General features: G+C 48.6%; 1 protein-coding gene across 2 annotated transcripts; it reads left to right on the top strand.

Annotated features, from left to right (window-relative positions):
* The first annotated feature begins 1,473 nt into the window (after positions 1–1,473).
* LOC105191140 (protein dimmed) lies at positions 1,474–20,078 on the top strand. 2 transcript variants are annotated; one of them, XM_011154332.3, is made up of 6 exons: positions 11,746–11,853; positions 12,169–12,545; positions 16,364–16,516; positions 18,084–18,275; positions 19,070–19,206; positions 19,575–20,078. In XM_011154332.3, the coding sequence occupies exons 3-6, from the start codon at positions 16,394–16,396 to the stop codon at positions 19,726–19,728; spliced, it is 606 nt and encodes a 201-aa protein (XP_011152634.1). In that variant the 5' UTR covers positions 11,746–11,853; positions 12,169–12,545; positions 16,364–16,393; the 3' UTR covers positions 19,729–20,078. The 2 variants fall into 2 exon arrangements, with proteins under 2 accessions (XP_019700641.1, XP_011152634.1); XM_019845082.2 differs by lacking the exons at positions 11,746–11,853; positions 12,169–12,545 and adding an exon at positions 1,474–1,498.
* Positions 20,079–20,311: the final 233 nt, after the last annotated feature.

Below are 20,311 nucleotides of genomic sequence, written 5' to 3'. Positions count from 1 at the left end.
GCTCAAATTTCCGACGACGGTGAAATCATGCGAAATAATGTTTTTGTAATGTTTTCGTCAATGTGGAAAATTGTTAAAAATTTTAATGCTTGACCTGGTAAAACTGCAGCAGCGGTGCAGTTTTCGCAACGACTATGCAAGTGCCTCTTTCGCACTAATGCCAAATGATTTCAAAGCCCTTTCCCGAAATAATCGATTCGCTTGCGATTAACGAAACATTCCTTGGCGAATGCAATTTTTTTCGCAGCGTGCCGCAGGCGAACCGAACCGAACCGAAGCGAGTCGAGTCGAGCCGAGCCGAAAGTTTCTAACGAGTTTCACCGATCGGTGCGAGAAAGATTTGTATCTCGCGTGTGTATCAATGTATTATGACGTGCCTGTGTATTAGATAGAACAGTGATAAAAAAGTTGAACGATCGATGGTTCACCGATCGTGCGTTCGCGACTAGTTTCGAATGAACTTATCAAGAACCGCTCGAGCGAAACGCTGAATCGTCGATCATTATCCGCTCGCCCGTAATCGCCGATCAAGAGGTTAATGGGACGGGATTTAGCAACTTTAGCGAGGAGCAGCCAGTTTCGAGAGAGAGAGAGAGAGAGAGAGAGAGAGAGAGAGAGAGACTCGGAGCTCTCTCGAACCCAACTCTGGCATCCTTTTCAATAGAGATCGATACCGTCGAATTCCGCCGCGCGATTCGGCTGCGTGTTTGTGCGCGCTTGTAGTATGCGACCTGTTTACCCATCGTGTTGTAGCCCTTTGCCTTGAGAAAAATTCAAGTTTGCCCGAAACGTCCACCAATTTAGCCTTCTTCGTCTTCGAACAATGCTCAATGAGACTGTGTCGCTCTTGTCTTTCTCTTCTGTTCCTGTTACTTTTTTCTCTCTTTTTTTCCGTTTTTCTTCAACCGTGTCGCGTTTCTTTAACTGGACTGGAAGCCACTCGCAAGTCGCACGAGATAAGAACTCGTTACCCGAGGTATTCATGGGTAATCGAGGTGTCTTTGTTGAAAAATGAATTTACCGATGCGCTCTGCCGCGCAGCTGTGTAGATGCAGGCAGGCATGCATACGCACGCATGCGTAATATAGAGCTCTCGCATTAAGACGTCGTTGTGTCTCGCTTCCGCTGTCTCGATCGCGCAGCCGTTTTCGCGAGATACAAATATTTGCGTGTTTCGCGTTTGCAGCATCGTATCTCCCTCCGCCGCGCCGCGCCGCGCCGTGCCATCGGATTCGATTCTCGCGCGCGCGCGCACGACGACACATGTGTAAACGCGCGACAGACGCGCGACAGAGGCGGGGACGGCGGTGTGTTAACAAGTGTGTCGTAATCGACAAGGTCGCCGGGAAACGCGCTTAACATTGACGTCGGACTCCGATCCGACGTCGTTTTCCAACGACGCGTCGTTGACGATAACGAGATGATACAAGGAGAGAGAGAGAGAGAGAGAGGCGCGCGCAGCCGCATCGACCAAGAGAAAGGCCAATCAGCACATCATGTAACGTATTGTCTCGTAACGTAGTACCTCCAACATGCTTTCCGCTAACCGCTCATCGTGTCGCGGATTCCGATGCGGTTTTACCTCGCACAGGGGCAGAGAGAGAGAGAGAGAGAGAGAGAGAGAGAGTGAGAGAGAGAGAGAGAGAGAGAGGAGAGAGAGAGGAGAGAGAGAGAGAGAAAGAGAGAGAGAGAGAGAGAGAGAGAGAGAGAGAGAGAGAGAGAGAGAGAGAGAGAGAGAGAGCGAGAGAGCGAGAGAGCGAGAGAGAAAGCTGGCAGCGGAGAGGGGAAAAACGCGATATTTGTAGGACATCCCGATTTGATCACTATTGATCCGCGGCGTGGAAGATCCTTTATCGAAGGAGACGGTCGCTTTCCGTTCTCTACTGGTCATCTGTTTCATCTGTTGATCCAGCCGTGGCGGTGGCGGTGCAAAGACATGTCAAAGCATGTCCAAAAGAGATGGTACGTCTTTTTCAAGCAAAGACCGGGGCGAATCAAGATCAAAATTGATCGAATCGTCAAATTCTAATCTTTAACCCGCAATTCTCAACTGTCCATATCTCTCTCTCTCTCTCTCTCTCTCTCTCTCTCTCTCTCTGATACGGACTCGATGATGCGCTAATGCGGACTCAACATTTACAAAATGATTCGCTTTGTCGCGTGTTGACACGTTTGGGGATTAAGCATGTCGCGAGAGGACAATCGACAATCGAACAAAGTTCGACACCAAGTATCGTCCTACACGCGCAACATCGAGGCGGCATTGCACACGATAGCGACGTACGCGTCGGTACGACGAGGCGCGTACGCGAGGTTACTTTCCCTCGCTTTCGTCGATTTCATAACGCGATGCGAGAAACGCTGTCTTTATTTAACGCACGCCGCGTACGATTGCTATTATCATGTCGAATAATTGGCCGTGCAGAGTGTAGGACAAAAGCGACGGAGAACGGTGCAGGGATGTAACACGTACCTGATAACCCCGCTACACCGCTACTCCCTCCCTCCCTCCCTGCCTGCCTGCCTGCCTGCTCCTCCTCACGTGTGCGCAAATCCACGCGGTCGCGGTCGCGTTCGCGTTTGTTCGCGATGAAGGCGGAGAAGGTCGAACATCCGACTGGGCTAACTGTAAAATGGCGATTCCGCTACTCGGTCCGCGCGCGCAAAAAGAACGTCCCCCGCGGCGCGGCGCGGCGCGGCGCGGCGCGACGTCTCGAGAGACACAAGCGTGTCTCTCTCACCAAGGTGATTGCACGGCCTTGTGTCACGTGTGTGTCTATGCGGCGTCCATTAGTCCATCGCGGTATGTAGGGTATGTAGGATATATGTAGAGTATACACATAGGGTAAGAGAGGCAAAAGCACCGCGCGCGCGCGCATCTCTTTCGCGAGAAGTTGCGTCTCTCGCGCTCTCGCGAAAAGAGAGCTATCGTTTCTTAACTTGCTTGCTATTCGCTCTCATTCTCTCTCCGCTGGCGAACGCTGGCGAACGCTCGCGACATCCTCCTCGTTCCTCGTTCCTCGTTCGTTTACTTTATCCGTCTCGAACGTCTCGAGAGAGTTGTTTTAGAAAGGATCGCTAAGCGCTAAGTATTCGCCGGAATCAGATTGAGCTTGAAGTTCAAAGGATTGAGGATTGCAGAACATGGAGATTGAAACATTTTGACCGGCCGATCGACACTGAACGCGCACCAACCTTGGAAATCAGTGGATTCTAATCTCTAATCCACAGTGATGAATCTGTGACAACTAGTCTAGCTGGAGCGGAGCGCCAATCCGCATCCGCCACCTCGAGGCCGATTCGAGAGAATCGAGAGATCGACCGCGCGGCTACAGGGTGTAGCCGCGCGGGAGATTGACGCGTGCGCACTCGCGCGAGGTTTCCACGTGGAAATGTGCGTACGTGCGTCCCTCCCCTCTAGTGAGCGAAAGTGTCGCGAGCCGGTAGGTAGGTAGGTAGGTAGGTAGGTAGGTAGGTAGGTAGGTAGGTAGGTAGGTAGGTAGGTAGGTAGGTAGGTAGGTAGGTAGGTAGGTAGGTAGGTAGGTAGGTAGGTAGGTAGGTAGGTAGGTAGGTAGGTAGGTAGGTAGGTAGGTAGGTAGGTAGGTAGGTAGGTAGGTAGGTAGGTAGGTAGGTAGGTAGGTAGGTAGGTAGGTAGGTAGGTAGGTAGGTAGGTAGGTAGGTAGGTAGGTAGGTAGGTAGGTAGGTAGGTAGGTAGGTAGGTAGTATGGCGAGATAGCAGAAGCCACGACTCGAATCCCCGGGGACTTGACGGGATCTCCGCAGTGTATTTCGATATCGCCATTAATTCGCCTTTCGACCGGATGACGGATGGACCGACTTACCGGTCGACCTACCGGTCGCGCGCGCACGCGCGACCAACTCGTACACCCGTTAGACTCGCGCGTTAGTTCTTACGCGAGGCCTAGTTTTCAAGACTCCCACCCACACGACAGTCTCCTCGAGAGTAGATTCCAGAGGGGAACACGTATATCGCAAGCCGGTCGCTTTATTCTATCGTATCTTGTAGCCTATCTGCCAGATCCTCCGGAGGATCTCCAGCCTGTCTCGCCGTTTTATAAAGTGAAACTTGTCCAATCCGAGAGAATAAATCTCTGACGGAGCGTTTTATCCGTTTGTACACACGTACACACAGCCGCATAGCAGCGCGGCTATAAATTCAGACGTAATGATAAATCTTAGGAGAAAGAAGAATCTTTATTTCATTACTTTTATCGCGCGCCATTGCGCGAGAGAGTAAGCGGATATTAAATGTGGCATTGTGTCTATTTCCTTTCCTGTCCTTCTCATCATCATCATCATCATCATCATCATCATCATCATCATCTTCTTCTTCTTCTTCTTCTTCTTCTTCTTCTTCTTCTTCTTCTTCTTCTTCTTCTTCTTCTTCTTTGCATAGAGAAACGCGATACGGAGAAGAGATAGGGTGTTCGCTGAAATCGACTGTATCCGTAGCGCGACTGGTAACAGTATAGAACAGTAAGAACCGTTATTCACTCTTACTTGCAATCGTTTTACTCGACTCGATCGCTCGCGCTCGAGTCCACTCTCAGTCCGTCGCTTTCGCAACGCAGGATGTACGCGCACGCGCGGGGTGCTCGGGATGGCCGCCTCCATGTGGCTCCGGGGGGTTCTCCCCCGTGCTCTCTCTCTCTCTCTCTCTCTCTCTCTCTCTCTCTCTTTCTCGCTCCCGCTCCCTCTCTCGACGCTCGAAATTCAATTACAAAACTATTTTCGAGTCGACCTGGATCGGATCGGATCGGGTATCCTGTGCCAGGAGTCCGGGATGTGTCTTAATGCCACGAGAAAGGCACCGGAGAAAGTGCACCTACTGCGCTCGATCGCTCCGCGATTTAGAAATCGCGCGAGAGCGGACTTGGAGCGATTTCAACGCCGCGGATCGCGCCTTACGGATCGCGGCGCGATTGCTCAGTAAAAAAGGAAAAAAAATCAAGCGAGGAAACAACCGAGCGGAAGCGATATCTCGCTCGGCTCGTCTCGGTTCGTAAGTCATGCTACGGCTTTGAACGTGATGTACACGTACATTACTCGTATGCACATGCCGAAAGACACGTCGGTATGTCCATCCAGTCTTTACAGATAGCACGACGGAGAAATTCATCTCGGATGCATCACTTTATCGATTAATTCATCACATTTGTCGCATTTTACGCGGTTCGAAAACGGGTCGAAGCGAGTCGAAAGGATACGTGGGAATTTTATTTGCCCACTGACTTTGCTACTTGCGACGAGAAGTCGCTCGCTTCACTCGCTTATCAGTTTTCGGAATAATAAAATTTACTGTTGCGAAGGATATTTGTTGCTATTTTTGCTCTTATTACGTTTACGGTAAACTGGCGTGTACGCGACGCCAGTATGTAAAAATATAATTTTCGCCAGGGCCAGTAGATTCGTCAGGGCGGTATATGAATCCTCGAGACCGTGTTTGGACTTTTCGTGTTTGGACAATCTAGATAGATAGATAGATAAATAAATTGAAATTGGCCGTTTGAAAACAGTCTATCCACTCATTGCGCGCGCGCGCGCGCGTGCCTTGAAATATTCTTGTATATATTCTTATATATTCTTTAAATATGTAAAAAGTATACGTACGCATTCTCTCTGAATTACCCAAATTTTAATTTTTCACCAATCTATCTGCGTTTTATTCATCGCGTCACCATCGGTCTTCAAAGGCTCGACATGAATAAAAGAGACAGACGTTTGAAAGAACGTCTTTACTTTTTATCATACAATTGAATAGAATATTTTCGTCCTGTCCGGTGTTGTCTATCCGGTGTTTTCAATCAATTTCATGCTCTATGTCAGCGCCAGTGCGAATCAGGAATCACGCGCGTGTAATAAGAGGCGAAAGAAAAAGGCACGTTCAATTCGAGCGGCAAACGAGAGAGACGGAAAGTCCGCTACCAGTCATTTCTTCATTATTAATTGTATTCCTCAGCCAGGTAAGCCAGGTAAGAGGCCTTTTTACGGCGTTACATTCCAGACAGCCGCGAGCGTTGCACTTTTCCTGCGTCTCGATATCGCTTTTGCAAAACCGAGCAAAGTAAAACCGACTCACCGAGCAAACTTGAAAAATATTCAGTAACATTCTGCCTCGCTCGATATTTGCGATCGACCGCGATTAGCACGAGGAATTTCGGAGAATATGTATAACCGGAAAGAATATCCAAAAGAGGTATGTTGAATTTTTCAAAATATTTTGTAAATTTAATTTATACGGTCCAAAGAGGAAAAATCTCGTTGCGTCACGACGATGCAACCTCGATAACCGACGCGAAACGTTTGAGGTAGTCAAAGATACGGGAAGATTTATCTTCTGAAAATGACAGAGAGAGAGAGAGAGAAAGAGAGAGAGAGAGAGAGAGAGAGAGAGAGGGGAGAAGAGAGGGGGGAGGAGAAGGAAGATACGAAGACATTTTCCTTTCGATTACGAAACTCGTAGTTGTCAAAAGAAAGTTGTTGCAACTTTCTGCCACTAGCTGTATATACGGCAGGGAGGACGACGTCAGTCAGTTTACCGTGAACATTGTTCAATCCTCGTTCGCGAGAGTCGCGAGAGTACGCGATTCATTAGTGCGTTTGTGATTGTTTGCGATCGGATCGGTAACAAATATCGCGATATTGATATGCGCGAAATTGTCCGTTCTCGCGGACTCGCGGAATCGAAGGATTATTTTTTCCAAAGGATCGAAACACGAGAAAAATCGCGTGCGTTCGCGCCGGCTTTGCGCGTGCGCGCCGGCGCACACCACCGTTCTCTTCCACTCGCTCGTTCGCCGCTTTACATCCGCGTTTACGTGATCTTTCGCGCGAGCGTGCGAGCGCTGAAAAATTCCTGCGGACCGGAATATGTAAGTAGTCCAATTAACTCGCGCGGCCGGCTGGATTTCACCGAGTGCAGCGGGCACACACCGGCAAGAAGCACGCCGCGAACTAACAACCACACCACGGGCAATTTCGATTAATAATCGAGCACTCTGCCGCCGCGCGCGTCGCGTCGTTAACGCGCATTAACGTTCATCATTCGCATCGCGCTGTAAAAATATAATAATAAGCCTGTTCACCTAAGCGCGCGCGCGCGCAGCAAAAATTCTCGTGACTTACCAAGGACAAATATACTCAAACGAATGATCGACAGCTATCGCGAAATGGCTGTTTATTAACAGAGACTCAGTGTCTCTCTCCTCCTGCCTGATTGACAACGATCCGATCGATACGATTTTCCTGTAGACCCGGCCAAATTCACGAGCATTCAAAGACCATTCGCTCGCGCGAACGGATCGAGAGAATCCGCCGGCGAATGCGTTCTATCGTCGTTCGTCGTTCGTCGTTCAACGACATTCCCGCGCCAGAATCCGGGTGAAAGGAGCATTTTCACACTGACGCGCCGTGAGCGCGCGCGAGCGCGCGCGCGCGCACGCTGGAAACCCTCGAGCGCCGTACTGCGCGCGCCGCGCCGACTCGATACCGATTATTCTCACGAACGATAGGCAAAATCTCGTGCGAGATCCAAGGCGACTTGGATAAGGCAAAACCATTCTTCAATCATGCTCACTTATCAATTGCATCAGCTGCACAGCTATAATAAAGACTCGTTCATCTCGAGAAAACGACTCGAAGTACACTCTCTGCTGGTCGCACACTACAATAAATGGCTAATGCTCGTCCAATCGTCCAAAAATGCGCGCGCGCGTGTTCTTTCTTATTCTTACGGAAAATTTTGCAAAACTCTGACTACGATTCTCTCGAGACAATTCTATCGTTTTTGCGAGCGAAAAATTTTCAATCTTTCATCTCGCCTCCGGTAATGAGCTGAAAATATTTTACGTAAGATTCGTAACCTTTCGTCCCTTGCTGTTCTCTCTCTCTCTCCCTCGCTCTCTTCTCGTTCGCCTTACTTATGAGCCATAAAAATTGATGGAATAAAAAGAGCTGCCCTGCAACTCTTCCTCCCTTTCTTACCTCCTCTGCAGTTTCGCTCCCGCGCCGCTACTTCGACCTGGATCGTTGGAGAGAAATTGCGCCCGGGGCGAGGGCGGATTCCGATTCGGCTTGATGGAACCTTCATTTTTCGTTTTCTGCCCCCGTCTCTGATCGATCCAGCGACAATTTTTAAAGGGACATACCGCGCGAGCCGACGCCGCGCCCGCGCCTCCGTATTCCTCGTTTTGAACTTTAGATCACGGACAAGTCAATTGTCTAAGACTAGACCGAATCCGAATATGATTTATGGTACGATACAGAGTAACAGATTATCCATCATGTGTTTTTGAAGCTTATCAGAGCAACGCTAAGATTACAAGTCGTGATCTCTGTCTCTCTCTCTCTCTCTCTCTCTCTCTCTCTCTCTCTCTCTCTCTCTCTCTCTCTCTCGTCTTCTTCTTTTCCAATGTAGTTTCCTGTTTTTTCACACACACACACACGCGCGCGCGCACGCGCGCAATTTCGTCCAAGAAGAATACAAACAAAGTACAGACGGTTATTATATCAAGATGCTGATGGTTCCTTGAAAAATTTCGCCGAGTCGTCACACGAATGTACCGGGTACATAATACCAGAGTGCACGCCGCGGGAGAAACATTAAACCGGTCCTTTGTAATAACCGGGGCCAAATTAAACAAGACCGAGCAATCATTTTCGCGTTCTTCCAGGGGTTCTCGAATTACCAAGAGATAATTGAATGAACGATACTTTTCTCGTTAAATTTCACTAAAAAAGAAAGAAAAAAAAAAAAATATTGAGAAAAAGGAATTTACGTTATATCCCTCCCGTCTCGAGCGCTCCCTCGAGCTCGTTGTGTCGGTCGATCGGCTTGCAGTTTTAACGGGTTAAACATTGTCCCCGAGACATTGCGACGGGAATGCAAAGCGCGCGCACTTATGCGGCACAGCGGCAGCGGCGTCGCAAGCGTAGCAAGAAAGAAGGTGTGTATCAACGCGTGTTTTGAGTTGAATTCTTGCCGAGTCAAGAGAACACACCGAGAGAACCCCCGCGTGCGCGCCGTGCCGTGCGTTATTGTCGATCGATATCAATCGAACGAGCCCATAACGCAGCACTCTGCATAGCAATGTTGAGAAATTCGGGACATTGTCCGTTTCTTCGCGGTAAGCAGAAGCAGGGCTGGGGAATACAATCCGATTATCCGTGCGCCTCCGTATTTTTTTAGTGCTCTTTTCGACGGATCCGTTCCACTGAATTCGACTGTCGAAAATCATTCGCGATACGTGAGCGTGATTTGGTAAATTAAATTAACTGATCGGAGAAAAATTGTCAATTTTGAGAGCGCAACGTATCCTTTATCAAGTACGCATGTAATCTGTGCGATTGTAACGTATTCAATAGCTGTGTGTGTTTAATCTTATCGTGATATGTAATAATGTAAGTCTTACATTTACACATGTTTACACAAGAATTTGAGCGTAAATGTCGGCGGAGAATGCCAATTGCGATCGAACGATAATTTCGATCGTTTTACCGTTCGATATTGCCGGGTTACGTCACAAGGATACGGTATACGCGTTCGCGTTTTATAAGCGACGTCCCCGCCCGCTTGCAGGTGTAATCGCACGGCTCATCCGTTCGTTCGTTCGTTCGTTCGTTCGTTCGTTCGTTCGTTTGTTCATCACATTGTTGACGCAAGAACGCATTGTTCTCACCTGGCGCAGCTCGTCGCCAACTATACTTCAAGTACGCTCAAGTCGTATTTTCTCTCTCTCTCTCTCTCTCTCTCTCTCTCTCTCTCTCTCTCTCTCTCTCTCTCTCTCTCTCGCTCTCTCGCTCTCTCGCTCTCTCGCTCTCTCGCTCGCGCTCTCTCGGCGCTCGAAAGCGGTGCGAAAGGCGAAAGAGAAACGGAAACGACGATCGAGCCTGAGGGAAAGAAGAGAAGAACGCGCGCTCGCTCGCGCGCGCGTGGAGTCGCAGAGAGAAGGTGAAGGTGGCCTCACCGTATAAAAGTGGAAGAAGGTACGCGGCGTGTGGAAAAGGTAGAAGGGGCCTTGACCGATACGTGATCATCGGCTATGGACAACGAACGGACGTCGGCCAACAGTACGGACTGATTCAGTCGAGCTGGAATGTCTCTCGCGTTACCGTTACGTCGCGAACCGCGACGAACGTATCACGAGCACGAAGACGCTGTCAGGGACGACACTACTATACGAGCTTCTCTCTGGCACGTCGCGATCTAGAAAACAAGCGCGACGAAAGTGCTCCGATCCGCCACGGAAGCGAAATCTTGATCGATATCATCGTCGCGCCCCGTCATCTCCGTCGCCGTCGCCGTCGCCGTCGCCGTCGCCGTCGCCGCCACCATCGCTGTTGCCGGCAGGCTACTGTCTGTTGACATTTTCGCACGTCAACGAGAAATCGCATTTCTTCATCGTCTATCGAACGATGGCGAAGCACGAGGCGCAAGGCAGGCCGGAGACGAAAACGTATTCTTCTTCTCTCTCTCCTTTTTTCGCGACCGGCGAGAGCTAATCTTTCGTAATCCGACGCGCATCGCTAGTTGATATTTTCGTGACGTCGTAATGTTAATGTAACTTGTAGATACACGCACGCGCGTATGCCCCCGCAAAGCGCGTACGACCCCGCGCTTGATAGTTACCCTAAATCGCGCAGGAACCGGCTCGAAGAGAGAAAGAGGATCTCTCGGTTGCGGTTTTACTCGTGTACGGCGAGACGACATAAAAATGTTAATTAGCCACCTATCTCTCTCGGGATTCTAAGTTAAAAACGCGTCACTCGTGGTGACGCGTTCTCTAAGAATTAACAGAATCAACCGTCAGAGCGCGAAAATAAAGCTCGAAGCTTAGCGAAAATGCGAATTGCGTTTGTGTGGAGAAGGAAGACGGTAGAAAAAACGGCGCATTCGGCACTCGAGCGTGCGATAATTTGTCTACAGCAGCGATAAGTACCAGCGACAGCAGGCCATTGCATTTCGCGGAAGTTACGACAAGTTGCATAATGCCGAATACTGCGCGCGCGCGCTTCCTGATAGGATAAAAACGACAATGAAAGAAAAAGGTATGACGGAGAAAAGAAAAATTATCCGTCGAGAGGAAAATCGTCCTCGAATGCGGCCGCGTGTCGCGAGCTGGCCGATCACGTGACCGCCAGTACTTCAGATACTCAGCAGGTCGCTGCAATAAAGTGCAATCCGGAACGAAATGGTTCGACGACGACGACGACGACGACGACGACGAAAAAGAAGGAAAAAATACGAAGAAGAAGAGAAAACTCCGATGCGCGCGCGTCCTCCTTCTCTTCCTCCTCCTTCTTCTTTTTCTTCATCCATCCTCGAGTCGAAATATTCGAAGAAGGTATCTTGGTTTTAATGGGGCCCCGGATCGCGCGCGCGCGCACGCGCGCAAGAGAGAGAAAGAGAGAGAGAGAGAGAGAGAGAACGCCGCGCCTTCGTGCTCGAGCCGCGTTCGAGCAGGTGGAAGCGGTTCTGGAGCAGAACTGGTTTTTGGAGTTGGTAGGAGTCGGTGGAGGAGAGTTGTGACGGGAGGTGGTGGTATTCTCTCTCGCCAGTACACGTCGGCTATACATACATATATACCGGCACGTTCGTTGCTGGTATGCCGCCGTGGCTGTCGTGTATGTGGCATGCTGTCGCGAGTGTATTCTCATGCAGTGGCGGGAGTCCCCGAGGGAGGCCGGTGGGGCCGCCTCAGCTCTTCGCCGACAAGTGATCGTTTACAGTTATAGTCAGTTCGCATTGGGCGCTCGGCCGGCCCTGACTACACCAAGCTCGTAGTCGTCGACTGACGCTGATAAAGTTCCACTTCTTGGATCTTTCGGATACGCGTAATTATTAGCGTATTCACCATTTATCTCCCTCCCCTCTCTCTCTCTCTCTCTCTCTCTCTCTCTCTTCTCCTTTCCCCCCTCCTTCTCTCTCTCTCTCTCTCTCTCTCTCTCTCTCTCTCTCTCTCTCTCTCTCTCTCTCTCTCTCTCTCTCTCTGTCTCTCTCTCTCTCTCTCTCTCGTTTTCACAAATTCATTTTTCATTCTTTTCTTGAGACAAATCTAAAATTACGCTCATTATTGCTCTGTCTCTTTTTTCTTCCTCGCCTTCTCTGTCCCACAACTCTCTCTCTCTCTCTCTGTCCATTATATATAGGTTGCAATTAAAATTTTCTTATCGTTGTTGCGCTGATAACATCGAATCGCCGTTGTTACTCTCAACGTTGCGACGGCGACTCTCGCGCGCGCGCGCGCGCGCGCGCGATCAACGAGCCGTTATTAATAACTCGTCAAAGACGGTAGTTTCGCGAAAAGTTGAGTAACGATCCAGTGGTTCACAGTTAGTGGCAAGATCGATGAGTGTCGTGTGAAAGGAAAAGTGCGAGACACGTTCTGAGGCGAAAAGCGCCGTACTGTCAGTGGCCAGCTAGCAACGCTACGTGGACTCGGTGAGAGCGTACGCACGCACGCACGCACGCACGCACTCGACTCGCAATACTCGGAGATACTGATGGAGAATAATCGACCGACGAGGTAAATGCAATTTTTTCTTCTCCCTTTCGACCGATCGTTTTCGAGCCTTTTCACTCGACTCACTGAGCGCGGAATGAACACGTCTGCACTTTTCTGCGCGCTGTCTGAGACAAGAATGTCATCGGTACTCTCCTCGCGTCTCTGTCGTCTGTCGTGATCGGAGTTTCGTTCGTTCCGTTTCGTTCGGTTCGTCGCGAGAAGCGCGAGATAACAGCGAAGATACAAGCAGCTTAGAGAGAAACCGGATTCGTAGATCGAAAGTCGCGCTACACAAAATCCGAGAGACCACATCGATAGCTCGACACCGACAGTACCGGCTCGACGCGGTGCGGCGCGGCGCACGATAAATTACAACGTGCGCTCTCGGGGGGTTATCGTTTCGGGGGCTTAGTAATTATTATCAGGGATCGTTCGATTATATATTGCGCGTTCTTAGAGCACACTTAATGATACACACGACGATGATCCGAGCCGAGAGATCAACGCCGAAACAACGTCGTGGAATCGCGACTCGAAATTGCGCTCGTATTCTTACGGCTGTTTACATTCGCCCTTGACATTTTATCCAACGATAAGCCGGGCACTTTTCTTCACGCGGAGCGTCGACAGAGAGAGAGAGAGAGAGAGAGAGAGAGAGAGAGAGAGAGAGAGAGAGAGAGAGAGGAGAGAGGGAGAGGGAGAGGGAGAGGGAGAGGGAGAGGGAGAGGGAGAGGGAGAGGGAGAGGGAGAGAGAGAGAGAGAGAGAGAGAGAGAGAGAGAGAGAGAGAGAGAGAGAGAGAGAGAGAGAGAGAGAGAGAATGTGTGTGGGTGCGCGCGTGAGGAGGAGCACGGGTATTACCGGCGGGTAATAAAAGAAATACAAAATAATAAAAATAAAAAGTAAATCAATAGCCGATCAATACGAATGAATAACAATCAAAATCACGAGCAGAGTTATTTTACACGCGATTTCTCGACCCTAATCAAACGCCAACGATCAGAACGGGACTCTTAACAGGGAATTTCTTTATGTCACTGTTGTTATGCGAAAACACGTGTAACATGCACTCGGTTCGTGAGCGCCGCGAGATAACGCGGACTACGATAAAAATTGCGCCGACAGGAGCAGGTGTATCGGTCGCGTATATATCGTCCTAACGTGTACATACATACACGGGAAATATATCGAGCAAACTAAATGAAACGGACGCGCGAGAAGAAACGGCAGAAACAGACGCATAGACGCGAAAGGGAAACGCCGTAAGTTGTAACGCCGCGCGACGTGCGTTATTGCATAATTCTTCATAAGCAGCTTTTCACGCCGCTATTTTTGTGTTTCCTCTCCTTCGAAAAACGCTCCTTCGCTTCTCGCGAGGAGCGAAAGGCATGGACCCGACGCCGCGTGTTCCTACGCGAAATTTGCATTTTCGAGATATGCGCGCTCAAGCGTGGCCGAAATGTCGCGCGAAGTGGCGTTATAATTGCGGCGGCGGCGGCGGCGGCGGCGGCGTCTCGACGCATAATCGCATAATCGAATAATCGAGCTGTGCGCGAAACGATATTTCGCCACGTCGCGTTTCGATTTGTAAGTCGCGATTCGTAATACTTGCTGCAGCAATAATAATGCGGACGTTAACGCACGCAGCGCTTACAGATTAGACACGCGTGCGTTCAACCGCACGAGTTTTTCACCCCCGGCTACTATTCATTACAGTTACGATTGCGCGAATATAAATAAATGCGGACGAATAATCGGACCTCGGCATCTACCGGCTCGCGCGCGCGCGCGCGCGCGCACGCGCGCTCGTCATCGGTGTCGCATCAACGCCAGCCACTTTCGCGCGAGTGATCTCACTACGACCGATTGTTATAAATATTGAATATTAAACTTTACGTTGTTGTTATTAGGTAGATTAGATAGTTTTATAATAGCGGCGCGCGCCGCTGAATTGAATTTTCGTGGTGCTTGTGTTAATAATTCACTACGTAGCGACGTAGCGAGTCTTCTCGTTCCGGCGACAAGTCGCCGGAAATTCGATGCGCTGCGACGAATTAGCATATTAAATAAACAACTCGAGATGTGACGAGAGCAACATCTCGAAAGCGTCGACTATTAATCCGATAAGCTTATGGGACGGCACGTCCCGTTATACCGCCGGCGATACGACATGGAACAATTGTCTCGATCAGTGTTGCGCGTTACACTGACGAAGAAGAAAAAATTAAAAAGCGAGACACACACACACACACACTTGCGTGTTCCATCTTGTGTGTTATCTAGCGTAGTGCAATAGATTTACCCTCGTGTCTCCCATTTTCTCTAAACTGCTCGTCTTGTGCGTACATGGTACGTACGCATTATTGCAATTTTCCTTAATCATTATGATGACTGAAGGAAAATGTTAAAAAATCTGACACTAGAGCGAGCTTTAACAATTTAAGAAAATAGAGGAAAAAAGAGAAAAAGGAAAAACAGTCCAAAGACGGAAAAGATCTTTTTGCGCAAGTGACTAATGATCGACGGATTCCACGGACTTTGGGAAACGACGATAAAATCGGAAGTACGCTCTTCCCGCGAACGTCATGCAAAATGCATCGCATCGTTCGCGCGTTTCTCTGTGTGCGTATGTGTGTATAAATTATGCAACTCTATGTACGCGTGTTATCCAATCAGATAACAGGCCGGCTCTCTGTCTAATCGCCATGTCGTTTGTGAATTTATACGTCGGATAATACGAGACGAACAAAAAGCAAAGAGGGAGGGAGAAAGAACGAGTATAAAAAGTTGCAGTGGCGTAACACGCGTGACTTTGTAAACATTGGTTGCGAGCAGTGAGGGGAAATAAAAAAGCGATCGATCGACGAAGATATTGCACTTTACTTCCGGCTGAATTTTAATGATCAAATCGATATCCAGCACGTATGCGGATTTTTCTGCTCGCATTGAGACGCAGCAGGAAAAACGGAAATACCCCGATTTCATTATCACCATTCGCGCATGTTGACTCCCCTCCTCCCCTCCCCCCACAACGCGCATCGCTTTTTCACTTGTATCCTTTCTTCCTTTTCACTTTATTTATTTCTTATTTTATGTTTCTCTCTCTATCTCTCTCTCTCTCTCTCTCTTTTTCACACGCACTAAAATGTTCGACATTTCAAGAAATACTCGTAGCGTCGGTAATCGGAGCTACAATATTGCCATGAATATTTTAGAATCTGAGTGTCTCGGTATTGACAAATAAGATTACAACGCTACTTTCATCGGGTTCAACAGTGACACAATCTTCGTCGATGGCTCGAAAATTCTCTGCACTTTATTTCCGATATGCTTCAGAATGTGCTTCAACGTGTGGATGTTACTAATCGCGATGTTTCTTGTGTCTCGTCTCCCTTCAAAATCTTATTTCATACTCGGAATTTAATAATTATATGTTTTATAATAATTCCAAACAATTTATACATAACAGGCTTTCGTCTCGTGCAAATTATAATCTTCCGCTCGTCGATTACGCTAAAACGTGTGTTTCTGCAAAACTCTGCTCAATGTGTGTCGCTTATCGTCACGAGCTCACGGTAAAATTACAATAAACGACGTATCATCAATATGAATAAGTAAATAAAGCAAAATTGAAGAGGACGCAACAATATCGGCAACGTTTGAGCGATCGATAGAGAGCGATCTGACGAGAGAAACGAAATAAAGCAAGAAGAATGAGAGTCATGCTGGCGTCGCTTCTCCTCTCTTGTCATCCGATATCGCGTAAAAAAAAAAAAGAAAGAAAAGAAAAATGAAAGTACGAATCTCTGACGACGACCACGCGATGTGTGGTGTGTTACAGATCAATCGTGCTGTAATCTTGATTAGGACAATGCGGAAACTGGATGCGCTATCGGGCAGCGACCAAGACTGCGGCGATCGGGAGATGTATATCGACCTGGACGACGCCTCCGTCGACTCGCTTACCGGGAAACGTGGTCGCCACCATGTCGAGGTATTCTCTCGCCTTTCTCTTTTCCCTTCTTTTGTTTTCCCACTTGCCGAATAGTGCTGACGACAGCGCGACGACACTAATCTTCAATGAAAGTACTGATCAAAGCTAAAACCTGCAACTAGAACTTTTCTAGAACCCAGTTTCTCTCCCAATCAACGGCATTAATCAACTTTTGCGAACCAACGTGTTTTGTTCATACTGCATGTATTTGTGTGAGAGCGAAGGAAGGAGACAGAGAGAGAGAGAGAGAGAGAGAGAGAGAGAGGGAGGGAGGGAGGGAGGGAGGGAGGGAGAGAGAGAGAGAGAGAGAGAGGGAGAGAGAGAGAGAGAGAGAGAGAGAGAGAGAGAGAGAGAGAGAGAGAGCGTTTATCGTGAATAATGATTGCATCAATACATTTGACCGTATAGACACGATACTGCTCCTTGTCACAATAAAAGAAATACGTCCAAATGTTAAAAAAAGCTATCCGCCGTGTCCGGCGGATGTGTACTAGTCGCGCATAACGATGCGTCCGCGACGAAATTTACGAGCGTGATGATACGGGTGTTGGCGTAGCGCATTGCTCGAGTAATTAAAGGAATCTCTAAATTATGCCGAAGGCAAATTCCGTGAACAGTGATAACAAGTTAAAATCCCGCGGCAAAAGCCGTCGGCTCGGATATAATCGTACGCGGGACACATCTCATTATCGGCGATTGAGTTGGTAAATAATCACTTTATCAGCGTTATGCAGCGGCAAATGAAATTGCTAACGTTTTATCTATAACGCGACTTTATCGGTTAGACAAACATCTTCATGGATCGTGGATTGTCAGACGGAGATGCGGGAGAGAGGAGGAGGAACGTATCTCCGTACGCGCGTATTTAATTTTGCCTTTCGATGTTCGATATATTCGAGAGATATTGTCGAATCTGTCGTAATATATATCAGCCAAATGCGTTAATTCGTTCATGTTTCTACATTAACATATTACATATGTACAAATGTCTATAGGGGCAATCTATTGTTGGAAAAAGGAGGAGGAGCTAGTAGTAAAGAAAACTCATCGACTAATTGACTAATTTTATTGAAACTATAGAAAATTTTTGCGATACAAGTGAATCTCTCTCTCTCTCTCTCTCTCTCTCTCTCTCTCTCTCTTTCTTTTCGGACTCTCTTATCATTAAAGTGTAAATTTTGGACATTGGCCTCCATTCCTTCAAGATACCGATATGACGAACGATAAGAGTGCACGTTATAAAACACTCGCAAACGTGGTCTCTCGCGTAATAAACGGATTGCGCAGTCGTGTTTCACAGAACTGTACAATGTATCTGAATGCAAATATTTTTATTCTTGAAAGTTCCCTGATGGTGATGTACTCGTACTAACATCGCGGTAGCGTAACTACGTAAATATTTGAGAAAGAGGGGGGGAGGGAGGGAGAGCGAGAGAGAGAGAGAGAGAGAGAGAGAGAGAGAGAGAGAGAGAGAGCGAGAGAGAGAGAGCGAGCGCGAGAGAGAGAGAGAGGAAAGATAAAAAATCTTCTAATATTATGAAACACACAACCAAACACGTTAAAACAGGTGGCCGAGGAGAGCGACAGCAGCGGCAGCGAGAGGAGCCCGAAGCAGGCGAAGAGACGAAATCGCGGTGGCGCACCGCCGACCACGAGGAGACGGAAAAGCGGAATTTCCGCGCGCGAAAGGAACCTGAGGAGGCTCGAGAGCAACGAGAGAGAGAGAATGAGAATGCACTCCCTCAATGACGCCTTCGAGGTAAATTGACTTTCTCGTAAAATGCTCTCCCTTGCCGCTCTTGGTCGCGCTCTTCGATCGCACCGAGGATCTCGCTGCGAAAAGTTTAGGAATGCGTTCAGGAGCGATCGGACAAGAGAGCCAAGAATCGAACAAGACCTGATATTTCAAAAGTCAAGTCTTTCATCGAGATTGCGAATTTCATGCTGAGAAATGAGAAGAGCTGTCGCAGCTCTCTGAAAAAGTCTCTGTTTCTTTCCGTGACACGAGCGTGCCTTATCGCGCGAAATATTATGTCGATCATCGGCGGGTTAAGCGCGAAATTGATGCGATGAGTGGAATTGAATTCAATACATGATGATACGAATGAAGTAGTATATAGACTAAAACGACTCGCGCGTGAGATAAACGCGGCGTATGGCGCGTATAGCGAAGCTCAGCCAACTCGGTAAACTCCACTCCAGTCGATAAGCGATTGACTCGATCGAGCGATCGCGGTTTGTGTGTGTGTGTGTGCGTGTGTGTGTGTGTGTGTGTGTGTGTGTGTGTGTGTGTGTGTGTGTGTGTGTGTGTGTGTGTGTGTGTGTGTGTGTGTGTGCGTGTGTGTGCGTGCGCGTGCTCGTGTGCGTGTGCGTGTGCGTGTGCGCGCACTCAACATGTGAATGAAAATGTATCGACTTTCGAGCGCATTCAATTTCGTCGCGTAATACGTCGCGCAATACATCGCGTCGTTCTGTTCGCGTTTATCGCGAATCCGCGACTCGTTACGCGTATGACAGGCTCTCTCAATCCACTTGTCCCGTTGTAATTTCCAGCAATTGCGAGAGGTAATACCACACGTAAAAATGGAGAGGAAGCTCAGCAAAATAGAAACGCTCACACTGGCGAAAAATTATATAATGGCGCTGACGAATGTTATATGCGAGATGCGCGGCGAGGAGCGGCCGTACACGTGAGTATCTCTCTAATCTGCTGCTTTTGCGATTGTAACGTAAAAAAGTGTATCGCTCAACTCGCGGACTCGCGGCAACGAAATATCTCTTTAATCTCTCAACACTCCTCTCGTATTCATTCTCCATACCGCTGACACAGTACCGCCGCGTATACAATCGAATATGTATCACACATCCACCTAACCTAATTTGTTAATCGCTTAACACGTCCAACGTAACGCTCGCGTTGACGCATGTTCCTTCCTTCCTTCCTTCCTTCCTTCCTTCCTTCCTTCCTTCCTTCCTTCCTTTGATCTCTGTGATTCGCGTGAAAAGTTTCGCAAGAGTTGTTGTCGAGCGGAAATCAACGAACGAATACCCGCTTCAGGTTCGTCGATGGCGAATGCGGATCCAGCAGCGGTGACAGCACCGGTCAATTAGAACTGAGCGGCGGTGAGCAACCCGACGAGTCCTCACCCACATCGATCCACGAGACCAACAACAACAGTCTCCTGCACGAGGATCTCGAGCGCAGAATCTGAGGAAATTCCGATCTATCTAACGATCTATCTAACGACGACGCAACAATATCGTCGCGAACAACAAAGACTCGCGTTTGAAGACTCTGTGATAGAATATATCATATTAGTGCCTTCCGTAAGGACTTTCGCGCGGTGATTCGTTCATTATCACGCCGCGAATCGTCACGGATTATCGTACGTCCTTGAGAGAGTCGCGCTGTAATGATCAAAACTGGTATCGCGAGAACGAGGGCCAAGTGGAAGAAACGTGAGAATGGTGAGCATGAAGAAGAGAATGAGAGACGCGAAAGAGAGAGAAAAAGGAAAGAGAAACGAGAGGCGAGCAGACATAAGAAAAGGAAGAGAGAGAGAGGGGGGGGGAGAGAGAGAGAGAGAGAGAGAGAGAGAGAGAGAGAGTGAGTGAGGGGAGCGGGGGAGGGCGGGGGGGGACGGCGGCGGCAGGGGGAGACGGAGAAACAGGAAGATTACGCCTTTTAGATTATTATACGTGTGTACGAGATATCCAAGATCTACCGCGCAATCTTTCAACCGCAGATTTCACGAAAAGTTGGGAAACGACATCCTCTCGTGTAAAAAATTCCAT

The sequence above is a fragment of the Harpegnathos saltator genome, unplaced genomic scaffold (genome assembly GCF_003227715.2).
Source record: "Harpegnathos saltator strain DR-91 unplaced genomic scaffold, Hsal_v8.6 scaffold53, whole genome shotgun sequence".
In the NCBI taxonomy this organism is placed as follows: Eukaryota; Metazoa; Arthropoda; class Insecta; order Hymenoptera; family Formicidae; genus Harpegnathos; species Harpegnathos saltator.
Note: the sequence above shows the minus strand (reverse complement) of the source record. Positions and strands in the feature narration are given on the sequence as shown.

Bases quoted from the DNA above. Each gene is read 5' to 3' on its own strand.
- LOC105191140 (XM_019845082.2), top strand. From the start codon at position 16,394: ATGCGGAAACTGGATGCGCTATCGGGCAGCGACCAAGACTGCGGCGAT. The intron at 16,517-18,083 runs GTATTCTCTCGC...ACGTTAAAACAG, and splicing joins GTGGTCGCCACCATGTCGAG to GTGGCCGAGGAGAGCGACAG. The intron at 18,276-19,069 runs GTAAATTGACTT...TGTAATTTCCAG, and splicing joins CCCTCAATGACGCCTTCGAG to CAATTGCGAGAGGTAATACC.